This window comes from Scomber scombrus, chromosome 15, assembly GCF_963691925.1.
Source record: "Scomber scombrus chromosome 15, fScoSco1.1, whole genome shotgun sequence".
In the NCBI taxonomy this organism is placed as follows: domain Eukaryota; kingdom Metazoa; phylum Chordata; class Actinopteri; order Scombriformes; family Scombridae; genus Scomber; species Scomber scombrus.
The window spans coordinates 24279220-24293647 of record NC_084984.1 but is presented as its reverse complement, the minus strand read 5'-3'; the positions used below and the strand labels follow the sequence as shown (position 1 = coordinate 24293647).

The 14428-nt window shown below is 40.0% G+C and overlaps 2 protein-coding genes across 2 annotated transcripts in view; both read right to left on the bottom strand.

Annotated features, from left to right (window-relative positions):
- The window catches only part of vcanb (versican b), a 55290-nt gene extending 52311 nt beyond the window's left edge, over window positions 1-2979 (bottom strand). Inside the window, exon 1 of the mRNA XM_062434196.1 lies at window positions 2948-2979. The gene's annotated coding sequence lies outside the window, so the exon portion shown is untranslated. The remainder of the gene's footprint in view (window positions 1-2947) is intronic.
- A 3983-nt stretch (window positions 2980-6962) lies between these two features.
- The window catches only part of xrcc4 (X-ray repair complementing defective repair in Chinese hamster cells 4), a 48611-nt gene continuing 41145 nt past the window's right edge, over window positions 6963-14428 (bottom strand). Inside the window, exon 8 of the mRNA XM_062434991.1 lies at window positions 6963-7562. Coding sequence (XP_062290975.1) covers window positions 7460-7562 — 103 coding nt within the window. The 3' untranslated portion in view covers window positions 6963-7459. The remainder of the gene's footprint in view (window positions 7563-14428) is intronic.

Sequence of the window (14428 nt, the reverse complement as noted above, 5' to 3'; positions counted from 1 at the left end):
GAACCTAAAAAATATCGGTGCATATCGGACAACATGCATGCCGATACCGATATTTATATATATCTGTGATAGATCAATATCGGCCAATAATATCAGCTGACTGATATATCAGTCTGGTTCTAGTTGAGTGGCAGAAAATTATTCAGTAACTTTTTTGATAATCGAATAATGATTGACAGAAGCAAATAATCTAAACATTTGATATTTCTAGTTTCTCAAATGTGAAGATTTGATGCTTTTCTTCGTCATATTCGACATACTGAATATCTTTGAGTTTTCTGACTGTTGGTCAAACAGAAACTCGTCAACTGAAGAGAATTATTCCCTATTTTTACATTTACATTTTATATTTATATAGCTTAAACAATGAATCAGGATAATAAATGGTTGATAAAATAATAAAAAAGTATAACGTAACTAATTACATCTAAGAAAAAAATAAACTTTCTACTCCAATAAAGAGCTGTAGTTAACATTTTACCTATAAATCACATAATTATGATGATTTATTGATAGAACTAAAGTGATTAAATTAGCTCATTAAAGATCCATCCACACATTTTTTTAGGATATAAAAATACTTTGCTTTGAATAAAACATTGTATCTAATGTGACAAAAAAAGAAGCTACTTTAAGTCGTTAAAATGTCTTAAAATGAAACGTCGACTCTTTTTCCCTCATTAAAAATCCAGAATCTATGAATATGCAAATGAGCCTTTATTAAGTTTGCAGAACAGCAGCAAATCTGATCCAGACCCGAAAAAAATGTTTCATACTTTTTAATACACATTGTTATGAATTGTTAGGATTCTGCGTGTAAGATAGCTTTAACACTCCTGTTGTCCTCATGGAAGGAAGGGAGGAAGAAGGGAGGAAGAAGGAAGGAAAGGATGAAGGATGTAAAGGAGGAAGGAAAGGAGGGAGGAAGGGAGGATGGAAGAAGGAAGGAAAGGAGGGAGGAAGTAAGGAGGGAAGGAAGGAAGGAAAGGAGGGAGGAAGGAAGGAGGAAAGGAAAGAAGGAAGGGAGGAAGGCAAGGAAGGACGGAGGAAAGAAGGAAGGAAGGAAGGTAGGGGGGAGGAAAGAAAGAGAGAAGGAGGAAGGAAGGGAGGAAGGAAAGGAAGGAGGGAAGGAAAAAAGGAGGGAGGGAGGAAGGAAAGGAAGGAAGGAATGAATGAATGAGGGAAGGAAAGAAGGAGGAAGGAAGGGAGGAAGGAAAGGAACGAGGGAAGGAAAGAAGGTGGGAGGGAGGAAGGAAGGACAGAAGGAAGGAAGAAAGGGGGATGGAGGAAGGAAATAAGGAAGGAAGGAAAGAAAGAGAGAAGGAGGGAGGAAGGACAGACAGAAGGGAAGGAAGGGAGGAAAGGAGGAACAGTCAAAACAGACGGGGTCGATTGGACCCGGGAGGACGACATGAAGGTTAAACTAAAAATCTTCTTCAGGTTCAGACATAAAACAGACTCAGGTGTGTCATTGACTAAATAAACTAAAGCTACAACCACAGAATGAATGCACAGCTCAGCCAAGACAGTAAATTATGTAACTCAAATCAAGAAGGTGTAGATAATCCATCAAAAATCAACATACTGGAAATGTTATTAAGAAAAAAAGTCAAATAATTACAAAGATATACACAAAATGAGGGAGACCTTAAAAATGCTGCCCATAGAAATAATAATATTGACTTTTGACACTTTTAAGTGATTTTTGTTGATAAAAAATAAAATCATGTTGGATGTTTGTTCTTCTTCTCTGTGCAGAATGATGTGTGTGTGCAGTTTATTTAGAAAGTTTTCTCTGAGCTCACTTTTACATCTCAGTTTAACACGTAATATTTGTGACATCACAACTAGTTCAGAGCCAATCACGGTCCAGTATTCAACTTAAGACAAGTATGTAGAAACCTGAAGCCTGAGACACTGAGGATAGACTTTACAGTGAAGGAAGAAAACTTATTGATATTTACAGATTCCTAAACTTTTCTTTTAAAGGAAAAACACATAAAACACACATTATCTATCTATCTATCTATCTATCTATCTATCTATCTATCTATCTATCTATCTATCTATCTATCTATCTATCTATCTATCTATCTATCACAGTAGACAATTGTTATATTAAGCAACTTTAAGTAGAAAGTAATCTAAGTAATCATTTAATTAACTGATTGATAATTCATCTATTACTAATTTTCTTAGTGAAATTGATAAAATGTCCCTTCAAAGTTTCCAAAATGACACTGAAGTCAACAAATGTCCTCTCTAAAAAACACAAAAGCAGCAAAAAACAGACATATTTTGTCCTTGTTTGCTTGAAAAACAGCTGAAACTATGAATCAATCATGAAAAATGTGAATTCTCTGTTGAATCGATTAATTGACTAATTGCCAAAAGTATTTCTGCCAGAAGTGCACGTGAGCATAAACCTGTTTTTTTTTTACATAAATGAACACAATCTGGATTTTAGTGTCTAATATTCTCCATTTCTTTACATGCCATGTTCCAACAGTGAAGAAAAAGCCTCGAAAATTAAATAAACTTTCTTATTATTACATTATTTTTTCTCTCCATTCAGATTCAGACTGAACCAGTGAAAAGCAGCAGCATGCAGATGTGAGATCACAGCTGTATCAGCAGCAGATTTGAAGCCTTGCTGAGCTGATAAACTTTATCAAATGATCAAGTGCTGTCGGCTCACTGGATGTTAAATGGACCTAATTTGTCCTCATGTGTCACTTTTATCAATGAGTGCTTTCTCATTTATCTTTATCAGTGTGGGAACATTCCTGCCCACCCAAAAAAAAAAAACTTTAAAAAAACCCTAAAAACCCAGCTGCTGCTCTGCTGGAGACAAACAGATTAAAGCACAGAGAGAGAGAGCTGATGAAACTGTTATCTTTGGTAAATCTCAAGAGGAAATTAGTATAAAAAGAAATCAAAAACAAACCTTTTTGAATCTTAATAATAAAGACAAATAAAAAATTCGCAAAATCCACTTGGCTCCTCGCAGGTTTAATCAGTTCAAACTTCTCCGGAGGGGAAAAAAGAGAAATCCTGCAAACTCCGAACAAGCAGCTGCTGAAGACGCTTCTCTCTCTTTCTCTCTGCTGCTGCTGCTGCTGCGGCTCGGACCTCTTCCTCCTCTTCCTCCTCTCAGCACTGGATGCAAGTTCAAATACACTTTACACGCGCTATTATCCTGCAGACATTAGGAAGGGGAGGGGCGCGCGCATGTCCGAACAACCCCCCCCCCCCCCCCCCCCCCCAGATAATACACCGCCCAGTGAGGAGGAGGGAGGAATAAAGAAGAGAGAATGAGGAGAGGGAGGTGAAAGAAGAGAAAGAAAAGTGAAAGAAAAAGGGAGGAGAGATATTAAAGGTGCACTACACTGATTTTTCCTCCTTTTACTCAAGTTTTGAGGTATTTATGCTTTACTGTAGTATTTCCATGTGATGCTACTTTCTAAAATAAAAGTGAGCTTAAATGGAATAAAACAGTAGAGATTGAAAGCTGAATCAAAAGCTTCACATCTGATTTAATAAAATGCAACAAAACAAACAAAGTCTGCAATCGTCCTTTAAACTGCGAGCTGTCAATCATAATTTACTCAAATACTGTTCTTATGTACAGTTTGAGGTACTTGTACGTTACTGCAGTACAGTTTGAGGTACTTGTACTTTACTGTAGTACAGTTTGGGGTACTTGTACTTTCCTGTAGTACAGTTTGAGGTACACATACTTTACTGTAGTACAGTTTGAGGTACTTGTACTTTACTGCAGTACAGTTTGAGGTATTTATACTTTACTATAGTACAATTTGTGGTACTGGGTACTTTACTGTAGCACAGTTTGAGGTACTTGTACTTCACTGCAGTACAGTTTGAGGTACTTGTATTTCGATGAAGTACAGTTTGAGGTACTTGTACTTTACTGCAGTACAGTTTGAGGTACTTGTATTTCGATGAAGTACAGTTTGAGGTACTTGTACTTCACTGTAGTACAGTTTGAGGTACTTGTACTTTACTGTAGTAGTTTGAGGTACTTGTATTTAAATGAAGTACAGTTTGAGGTACTTGTACTTTACTGTAGTAGTTTGAGATACTTGTACTTTACTGTAGTAGTTTGAGGTACTTGTACTTTACTGTAGTACAGTTTGTGGTACTTGTACCTTACTGCAGTACAGTTTGAAGTACTTGTACTTTACTGCAGTACAGTTTCAGGTACTTGTACTTTACTGTAGTACAGTTTGAGGTATTTATACTTTACTATAGTACAATTTGTGGTACTGGGTACTTTACTGTAGCACAGTTTGTGGTACTTGTACTTTTCTGTAGTACAGTTTGAGGTACTTGTACTTTACTGTAGTACAGTTTAAGGTATCTATACTTGTACTTTACTGCAGTACAGTTTGAGGTACTTGTACTTTACTGTAGTACAGTTTGAGGTACTTGTACTTTACTGCAGTACAGTTTGAGGTACTTGTACTTTACTGTAGTACAGTTTGAGGTACTTGTACTTTACTGCAGTACAGTTTGAGGTACTTGTACTTTACTGTAGTATTTCCATGTGATGCTACTTTCTACATCTCAGAGGGAAATATTGTACTTTCTACTGTAATACATTTCTTTGAATAAGCAGCAGACATTAAAAAATACACATTTAAATACAGTTAAAGAATTAAATAGAAAATAAAAAATGAGTTTAAATGGAATAAAATCTCTGCTATCGTCCTTTAAACTGCGAGCTTCTTTCCTCTCTCTGGTTTCAGCCTCTCAGATGTAAAGATTTGTTGCTCTTCGTTGTCGTTTATCACTGTGAGCTGAACATCTTTTTGGGTTTTAAAATGCTGATGACGTCATCGTGGGATCTGGGAAGTTGCAACAGGGATTTTCTTTTCTCAACTTTGCAACATTTCATCGTCTAGAAATCTTTTAAAAACCACAATGAAATGTTTTTTTTAAATTGGATCCGATGTTTTCCTGCATTCTGGGTTAATGTAATTAAGAGTGTCTGACTTAAATATAACAACATGAAAGATGATTTTCTGTATTTTTCTTCATGTTTGGATCCAAACCAACAATAAACTGATCCACTAACAAGTGTTGTCTGTGTTTCAAAGTCTGATATAGAAACACAGAATATAGAGCTAATTATTCATATATTCCTCTTTCACCTTCGTGTCGTCCTCCCGGGTCAAATTGACCCAGTCTGTTTTGACTGTTCCTTCCTTCCTCCCTCCCTCCTTCTCTCTTTCTTTCTTTCCTCCCTTCATTCCTTCTGTCCTCCCTCACTCCTCTTTCCTCCCTTCTTCTTCCCTCCCTCCCTACTTCTCTTTCTTTCCTCCCCCCTACCTTCCTTCTTTCCTTCCTTTTCCTTTTTCCCTCTCACCTTCCTTTCCTTCTTCCTTCCTTCCTCCCTCCTTTCCTTCCTTCTTCCTCCCTTCCTTCCTTGACTCAAGGACAACAGGAGGGTTAATTAAGTATTATTTTACCGATCCAATTGTACATTCTGATGATCCGCTGATTAAATGTGACTAAACTTCTCTTTGAGTCACAGAAGTTATAAATCCTGTTTACATGCTGAGTTGTATTTTTAATGACGTGAAGTTAAATCTGTAGAGTGGCCCTTTATAAAATAATTGCTCACAATTAAAAAGAATTTTATTGGGACAAATATTAAAATGTACAAAAAGTTTGTAAACATGTAAAATCACAATTCAGTTGGTTCTAGCATTCCTTAAGAGTTCTCTAATGTTCCTTTAGTTGGTTCTAGCATTCCTTAAGAGTTCTCTAATGTTCCTTTAGTTGGTTCTAGCATTCCTTAAGGGTTCTCTGATGTTCCTTTACTTGGTTCTAGCTTTCCTTAAGGGTTCTCTGATGTTCCTTTAGTTGGTTCTAGCATTCCTTAAGAGTTCTCTAATGTTCCTTTAGTTGGTTCTAGCATTCCTTAAGGGTTCTCTGATGTTCCTTTAGTTGGTTCTAGCTTTCCTTAAGGGTTCTCTGATGTTCCTTTAGTTGGTTCTAGCTTTCCTTAAGAGTTCTCTGATGTTCCTTTAGTTGGTTCTAGCATTCCTTAAGGGTTCTTTAATGTTCCTTTAGTTGGTTCTAGCATTCCTTAAGGGTTCTTTAATGTTCCTTTAGTTGGTTCTAGCATTCCTTAAGGGTTCTCTGATGTTCATTTAGTTGGTTCTAGCATTCCTTAAGGGTTCTCTAATGTTCATTTAGTTGGTTCTAGCATACGTTAAGGGTCCTCTGATGTTCCTTTAGTTGGTTCTAGCTTTCTTTAAGGGTTCTCTAATGTTCCTTTAGATGGTTCAAGTGGTCCTAATGGAGGGTCAAGAGTTCCTTTATGTGGGTCAAATGGTCCTTTAGGGCTTTTTACTTGGTTCTACAGTTCTTTACGATGTTCTAAGGTTCCTTCAAGTCAGTAAAATGGGCCCATATTAGATTTTAGTGTTCTGCTGGGTGGTCCAGGCCATTTCTAAAGGGGTTAATGGGTCTCTTAAATGGTTCCACTGTGTGTTTTAGGGTTTTTTGTGATCCTATAAAATGTTTGAGGATTTGTGTAGATGGTTCAAATTGTCGTTTTAGAGGTTCTAGATAGCTTAATGTGGTTCTAGGGTTATTTAGGTTGTTTTAATGATCCTCTAGAGTTCCTTTAAGTGGGTCAAGTGGTCCTTTGGGAGGTTTTAGGGTTACTTGAGGTGGTTCTAGCGATCTCTTAGGATCTTAAGTGGTTCTAAAATCCTTTTGAATGTCCTAGGGTTCCTTTATGGTAGTTTTAGTGCTACTTTTGGATGCTTTAGTGTTCAAACATATGTGGTTCTAGTGGTATAAAAGGGATTTTAGGGCAGCTTTAGGTGATTCTAGGGTTCCTTAAGGTTGTTGGAGTGAGTCTAAAAGAGATATAAGAGTTCCTGAAGGAGGTTCTACAGGCTAAATCATCATTATTGGGTTTCTTTAGGTGGCTCTAGTGATCCTTTAAGGGTTACAGTATAGCTCTACTGAACCTAAAAAGATTGCAGGGTTCCTTTAGTCAGTTTTAGTGATCTTTCAGAGGGTTCTTGGGTTCCTATAGACTGTTTTATTAGGCCAACAGGCAGTTATAGAGTTTCTTTGGGTGGCTCTAGCGATCCTTTATGGGGTTCTAGAGGATCTAAAGGAGATTTTAGGATTCCTCTGCATGGTTCAACAACTATGAGTGATTTCAGAGCAACGAGTTCTCCATCATCGTCATCATAAGAACAAATAAAGGAACATATGTTGTTAGAACACGGTTACCAACTCTCTAAATGTTCAATTTTGCTTTCATTTGTCACCCATCTGTGTTTGCAGTACAGTTCCTTATAAATAAATATCCTCTAACACACAACCTTAAATCTATTCATCAATATAAAAATATCACTACTTCTTCTATCGCAGTTTTGTCTGTCTGTGTGTGAAGTCTGGACGTGAAGGGTCAGAAGTCATCAAACAGGTCCTCTGCTGCCGAAGTTGCTGCCGCAGCATCTGTGGAGCGCTGGGGAGTCTGCAGCTTACTGCCTGCTGCAGGGGAGTCGCTCCTGTCGAGACACACACACACACACACACACACACACACACACACACACACACACACACACACACACACACACACACACACACACACACACACACACACACACACACACACACACACACACACACACACACACACACACACACACACACACACACACACACACACACACAGGTCAATGGGCTAATGAGACTGGTTTACAGCAAGTTTTCCTGTTGAGACGGGAAGTGTATCATGTGGCTCATAGGGTGCAAGACAAGAAACACATGGACAACTTTTATACCTGTGTGTACATGTGTAGGGGTGTGTAGGGTTGTGTGTGTGTGTGTGTGTAATTGCGGCACAGCAGCCCACCCCCCCTCCCCTCCTCCCCACCTTAACTGCTCTACATCAAATGCTGGACTGGGCTACCTGTGTGTGTTACCATGTAGAGACAGAAGCTCGTATATTCTGCCTTCACTCGAATGCAACACTATGATGATACAGAAGATGAAGGAGGGATCAGTGGGGAGCACAGAAAAAGAGAGCGAGAGAGGGAAAACATAAATGGAAGCCAACTGTACTTCATCTCAGTTTTATAGGAGCTCAGTCTCAAAGGAACAGCTTTAACACGTGTTGCATAAAGACTGGAAACAGGTGGAAACAGCTAACCTGGCTCTGTCCAAACACAACAACAGCTCACAAGCTCAAATATTTAATTTGCTTCGTGTCGTCCTCTCGGGTCAAATTGACCCCGTCTGTTTTGACTGTTCCTTCTTTCCTTCCTTCCGCCTGCCCTTCTGTCTTTCTTTCCTTCCTCCATCCCCCTTTCTTCCTTCCTTCTTTCCTTCCTTCCTCCCTTCCTCTTTTCCTTTCTCCCTACCACCTTCCTTCCCTCCTTCCTTCCTCCCTCCTTTCCTTCCTTCTTCCTCCCTCCTTTCCTTCATTCCTTCCTTCATCCCTCCTTTCATTCCTTCTTCCTCCCTCCTTTCCTTCCTCCCTCCTTTCCTTCCTTCTTTCTCCCTTCCTTCCTTCCTCCCTCCCTCCTTTCCTTCCTTCTTCCTCTCTTCCTTCCATCCTCCCTCCCTTCCGTCCTTCTTCCTCCCTTCCTTCCTTGACTCGAGGAAAACAGGAGGGTTAAATTCGTACTAGAACATGTGTAAAAGTTTATGATAGTCCAGCAGATGGATCCTTGTGAGACGGAAATGTGTTGTTTTAAAACTTTGGACAGAGTTTCTGCTGCCCAACAGGAGCTGAATCAACCAATCAGCTTGCTTTGACTTGCAGGTTTGCTTTACACAAGCTGTAAATAAAATAGAAAAAAAGCCACTGTTCACTAGTTGCTAACAGACACAGTTATCTGTACACTAGCTGGTGAACATAGTGGATCATTGTATTTCCCTCAGGAGTTGGTAGAGAGTAAAAACAGAGCTAACAGAGAGAGAATATTGGACTTTACATTCAGAAGGTGGACAGAAACACGGTGAACTAATTAATGATAATGATCAGTAACTGCTGGATGTGGAAATAAGTTCAACATACCAACTTCATTGTGATACGTCAGAGTTGAGTTCACTACTTAACAGTTAATTAATGTTTAAGCATCAGCGCTCTAGAAACCTTTCATGGTAGTATTACTCATTGTGACTTACTAGTATTATTCATAGTTTGGTGGCTGCTCTCCATCTCGTCCTCCCTGTTTGAATGACTCAGGTCTGTAAAACCAGTCTGTAAAAGCTTTTCTGTTAAACTCAACACAAAAGAGGACCAACATGTAAATCAGACAGAGCACACAGCAGCTGCAGATGACTTGACGGTTTGATCCTTTTGATGGTTTTTCTCTACTGTTTGTGATATCTTGCTGAAACATTGGTTCGCCCTAATCAATATTTTTATATTCACAATTACTCAAAAGACAATTTTCTGCAGCTCTTCTCAGCTTTACGGAGCTTTATGAGTGAGTTTCAGCTCATTGTTTAGCTGTCTGGCTGCAACTTTACTGTTCTGGTTCACTCTCAGCGCTCTCATAGCGTCATTTTCAGATAAAAAGCTCTAAAAAGCCACTGTACACTACCTGCTCAGCACCAAATATGACCAGCTGCTACATCAAGTGATCACAGTTATCAGACTGATTTCTGAAAGTTTCCAATTCCAACGTCTGAAAAGTGTTTTTGTTGAAGTTTACAAAAGTGTTTTGATGGTTAAACTGTTTCCTTCACTCCTGAATCCTGCAGTTTGTACTGTGTAATGTGTTCAAGTATCTATAACACATATTTCTATAACATGTCTTCTCTGTCAGTGAGCTGAAACGTCATGCAGTGATTGGTCAGCTGGAGGTGGAAGCGGACTTATCTCTCCAGCCCTGCTGTTCATTCATGACTCAACTATGTGTCACTTTTGACGTAAAGAAACGACTGCAGCACTATGACACACAGTCTAAAATATGCAATCTCACGTCTCCTCCTCATCCTCTCTGCTTTTCACTCCACCTTTAAGTGAAGCTGTTTAGAAAAACTATAAACAGATTCGATACCCGGCATTTTTGCGAGTTCAAAGCGATAATTTAAGCTCGAGTCTGTTTACATTTGGTTTCCTCCACACACTAACTTTTACACCTCAGATGTGTAAAAAGCTTTCAGCCATATTTCAGCTTTAAAAAAAAAAAAAAAATCTTGGCATTTCCACTCACACAAATTGAAAATGTGCATAAAAAAAACAAGTGGAACAAATGAAAAAATGGCTAACGGCATAAGTACAATAAATAAATGACTTTTTAGAAATGTAGGAAGTCAAAGCTGCAGCAACACTTCAAGTAAAGGAGAACTTTATTAATAGACCAGCACGTTTCGGCTCCTACACTCCAAGTTGTGCTGAAGTTTTGACTTTCTTCAAACTTTTTTCCTTTCTCCGTGTACCTTGGAAGCTGTTGATATTGTGCCAGAATCCTCCACCCTCTTTCGAGATGTAACCACCCAACATGAAGCATCTCTAAACTTCCTGCAATCATACATGTGAACGGGTGACGAATCTCAGTCCCAGACCCGAGGACCACCCACAACCCAGAAAAAAGCACCTTGAGCTTTGAGTCACAAGCTGCTTTTATAAAAAAATTAGACCTTCTGGAAATGAGACGGACGTGAGATTGCCGACTTTCTCCCGACAATCCAGCCCTTGCTGTAGCTGTGATTATCTCGAATGGGAACGAGAAGAAAAAAAAGGGCCGGTGTGAGAAAGTCGGAGCGAAAAGGAGGAGGAGGAGGAGGAGGAGGAGGAGGAGGCCCTGAGCTTGTTTAAATCATTACCAACTGTATGACAAACACTGCTCCGCTGCTGGAACCAGTTAAGAGGAAACAAGAGACGTGTTCGCTGCAAGAGGGGGAACTGTTCGATGCTGCCACGGAGGACCACCAGAGACTTGAACACATGGCAGAAGGAGGAGGTGGAGTTGGGTGGGGGTGGGGGTGTGTGTAGACGTGACGAGAGTGGTTTCAACCCCTGAGAGGTGAGGTTAAGCTCAGGAGCCCCCACACGGAGCCGGGCTGGTGACATACCAGAGCTGCAGCATGGACGCCAATTATGTTGCTTGTTTGTAGCTGTGAGACTAAACAGAAGGTTGGAGGGATTAATTCAGTCTAAATCAAACAAATAAAACCAACTGTTTATCTCTTTAATCACCCAAATTACATTAAAAAAATCACTTCTTCAAGACTTGACAAAGCATTCCATCATTCTAGCATTGCACTGCCAAATGTTGCACTCACGATGAACAGATTTAAAAAGAACAATGTAAAGAGCGTCGCAGTAGTCTACTGGTCAAGATGCGTGGTTCTGGTCTGGCTCCAGAACATTTGACCAGTTTTTATTCCCTTCTTTCTACCCATGTTTCCTAACTTTCTACACTTTCAACTGTTGATAAAAGGCCAAAAAACGTCTCCCAACCTATGTGGTTCCTATCCCTACCTAGTGGGCATGAAAGGGATTTTAGGGCTCCTTTAGGTGGTTCTATGTGTCCTTTGGGTTCCCTAAAGTAGTTCTTGTGGGTCTAAAAGAGAGTTAAGGGTTCCTTAAGGAGGTTCTTGGGTTCTCTTTTTAAGGTTCTCGAGGCTAAAGGGTTGTTACTGGGTTTCTTTAGTTGGTTCTAGTGATCCTTTTGGGGTTCTACTGTTCCTTCAAGCAGTTCTAGTGGGCCTGAAAGGGATTTTAGGGATCCTTTAGGTGGTTCTAGGGGTCTTTTTGGGAGGTTTGGGTTCTCTAAAGTTGTTCTTGTGGGTCTGAAAGAGTGTAGGGTTCCTTAAGGAGGTTCTTGGGTTCTCTGTGAAGGTTCTCGAGGCTAAAGGGTTGTTACTGGGTTTCTTTAGGTGGTTCTAGTGATCTTTTTAGGGTTCTACTGTTCCTTCAGGCAGTTTCTAGTGGGCCTGAAAGGGATTTTAGAGCTCCTTTAGGTGGTTCTATGGGTCCTTTGGGAGTTTTGAGTTCCCTAAAGTTGTTTTTGTGGGTCTGAAAGAGAGTTTAGGGTTCCTTAAGGAGGTTCTTGGGTTCTCTGTGAAGGTTCTAGAGGGCTAAAGGGTTGTTACTGGGTTTCTTTAGGTGGTTCTAGTGATCCTTTTGGGGTTCTACTGTTCCTTCAAGCAGTTTTAGTGGGCCTGAAAGGGATTTTAGGGCTCCTTTAGGTGGTTCTATGTGTCATTAGGGAGGTTTGGGTTCCTTGAAGTTGTTCTTGTGAGTTTAAAAGAGATTTTAGGGTTCCTTTAAATAATTTTAGTGATCCCTAAGGAGGTTCTTGGGTTATCTTAGATGGTTCTAGAGGCTAAAGGGTTGTACAATTTCTTTAGGTGGTTCAAATGGTCATTTTGGAGGTTCTAGGTTCCTTTATGTGGTTCTAGGTTTCTAGGTGGTTTTAGTGATCTGTGTAGAGTTCCTTTAGTTGGGTCAAGTGGTCCTTTGGGAGGTTTTAGGGTTACTTAAGGTGGTTCAAGCGATCTCTTAGGATCTTAAGGTGGTTCTTAAATCCTTTTGAACGTTCTAGGGTTATTTTATGGAGGTTTTAGTGCTACTTTTGGATGTTTTAGTTTTAACCAACATGTGGTTCTAGTGGGCATAAAATGGATTTTAGGGCAGCTTTAGGTGGTTCTAGGGGATCTTTGGGAGGTTCTAGGGTTCCATAAGGTTGTTCTAGTGGGTCTAAAAGAGGGTTTAGGGTTCCTTATGGAGGTTCTTGGGTTCTCTTTGAAGGTTCTAGAGGCTAAAGGGTTGTTACTGGGTTTCTTTAGGTGGTTCTAGATCCTGATCCAGATCCTTCTGGGGTTCCTACTGTTCCAGTGGGCCTGAAAGAGATTTTAGGGTTCCTTTAATCAGTTTTAGTGATCTTTCAGGGGGTTCTTGGTTTCCCTTAGATGATTTTATTGGGCCAAAGGGCAGTTATAGGGTTTCTTTAGGTGGCTCTGCAGCGTCTCCATGTTTTAGTTGTATGTTGGTCACAACAACACCATGAAGACAAGACTTCAGGAAGCTGCTCAGTCACTGCACTTTCAGTCACTTTCATTTGCCAAAAAATAGTCCTAACACGCACTGTGAGCAATTAGTTCCCCAAAGTCAAGGCAGAAATCTTAGAGAGATATATGAGCTAAAACATTATTATTAGACACTACTAGGTAATTTAGTCTGAACTGACCCTTTAATTCTCTCGCCACTTATACTCATAAACTGTGCAATAACTCAACTCATATGTTATATGGATGTAATAGATGTCACCGCTCATGTTAGAGGAACACTGCTCATACAATTAACTATAAAAACTCTGCACTGATTATAGTATAACACAAGTGAGGCTCCATCAGTTCCGAGTCTGTGAGTGATTATCTGCGATGGCTGGGAGTGATGTTTGATCGTTTACAGAACCAAGAGAGGCAGAGTGATTCACTGCGAGTTCCTCTGAATTTCATTTCATGGGAAAAACTACTTCTATGTATACAAACACATCTCGAGGACGTGTTAACAGGAACTGCGAGGAGTCAAAAAAATGAGAAATTTAACATCAGAGCGTCCAGCTGTTTAATGAAACTCAACATTTTGTGAGAATGAGTTCAATTAGAACTCAATAAAGATGCTTTCAGAAGTGGAGATGTTCTGAAAAAGTTGTGAAATAGTCACGCTAATCCAGAGTGAAAAAGCAGGTGCTGGACCGAATAACTACATCTGTAACAGCAGAAAAAGTCTGTACACTGCAGCTCCCAATGCAGATTTCATTTAACAGGATATCACCAGTTCTTCAGACCAGAGACTAATGGCGCTTTTCCACTATACAGTTCTAGCACTACTCGGCTCGACTCGGTTTGGTACCAGGAACCTTTTCCATTACAAAAAAGTACCTCCTCAACGTGGGTGGGGTTGTCATAGCACGGCTCCGCGAAACTGCCGTGACTTCGCTTTATACGCGACACAAAACATATAAACAATGGAGGACATGGAGGCGATGGTGTACTTGCTGCTGTATGAGGCTTTCTGTCACACACAAAGCAAGAGAAGAGAAACGAATCGCTGTAACACTGTTGCCGGTATTTAAAAATGCCGGGTTTGATTCTTGTGTGGGACGGCTCATGACTCTTCCAGTGACTCTCTGACCAATCAGTGGCTGGCAGTCTGTAGACGTCACATTTTACTATCGGCTCGGCTCGCTTGGAACCTCACCAGAGCAGGTACTAAAAAAGTACCAGGTACCAGGTACCATCCCTGATGGAGACACAAAAAAAACGAGTCGAGTCGTGCTGGAACTGTGTAGTGGAAAAGCGCCATAAATCTATAGTCGCCATCTTAAATGCATAGAGGCCCAGTCCCCTGACAGTCACCTGATGTGCCAAATCCACTCAATATTTACAGGTATATACAAATATA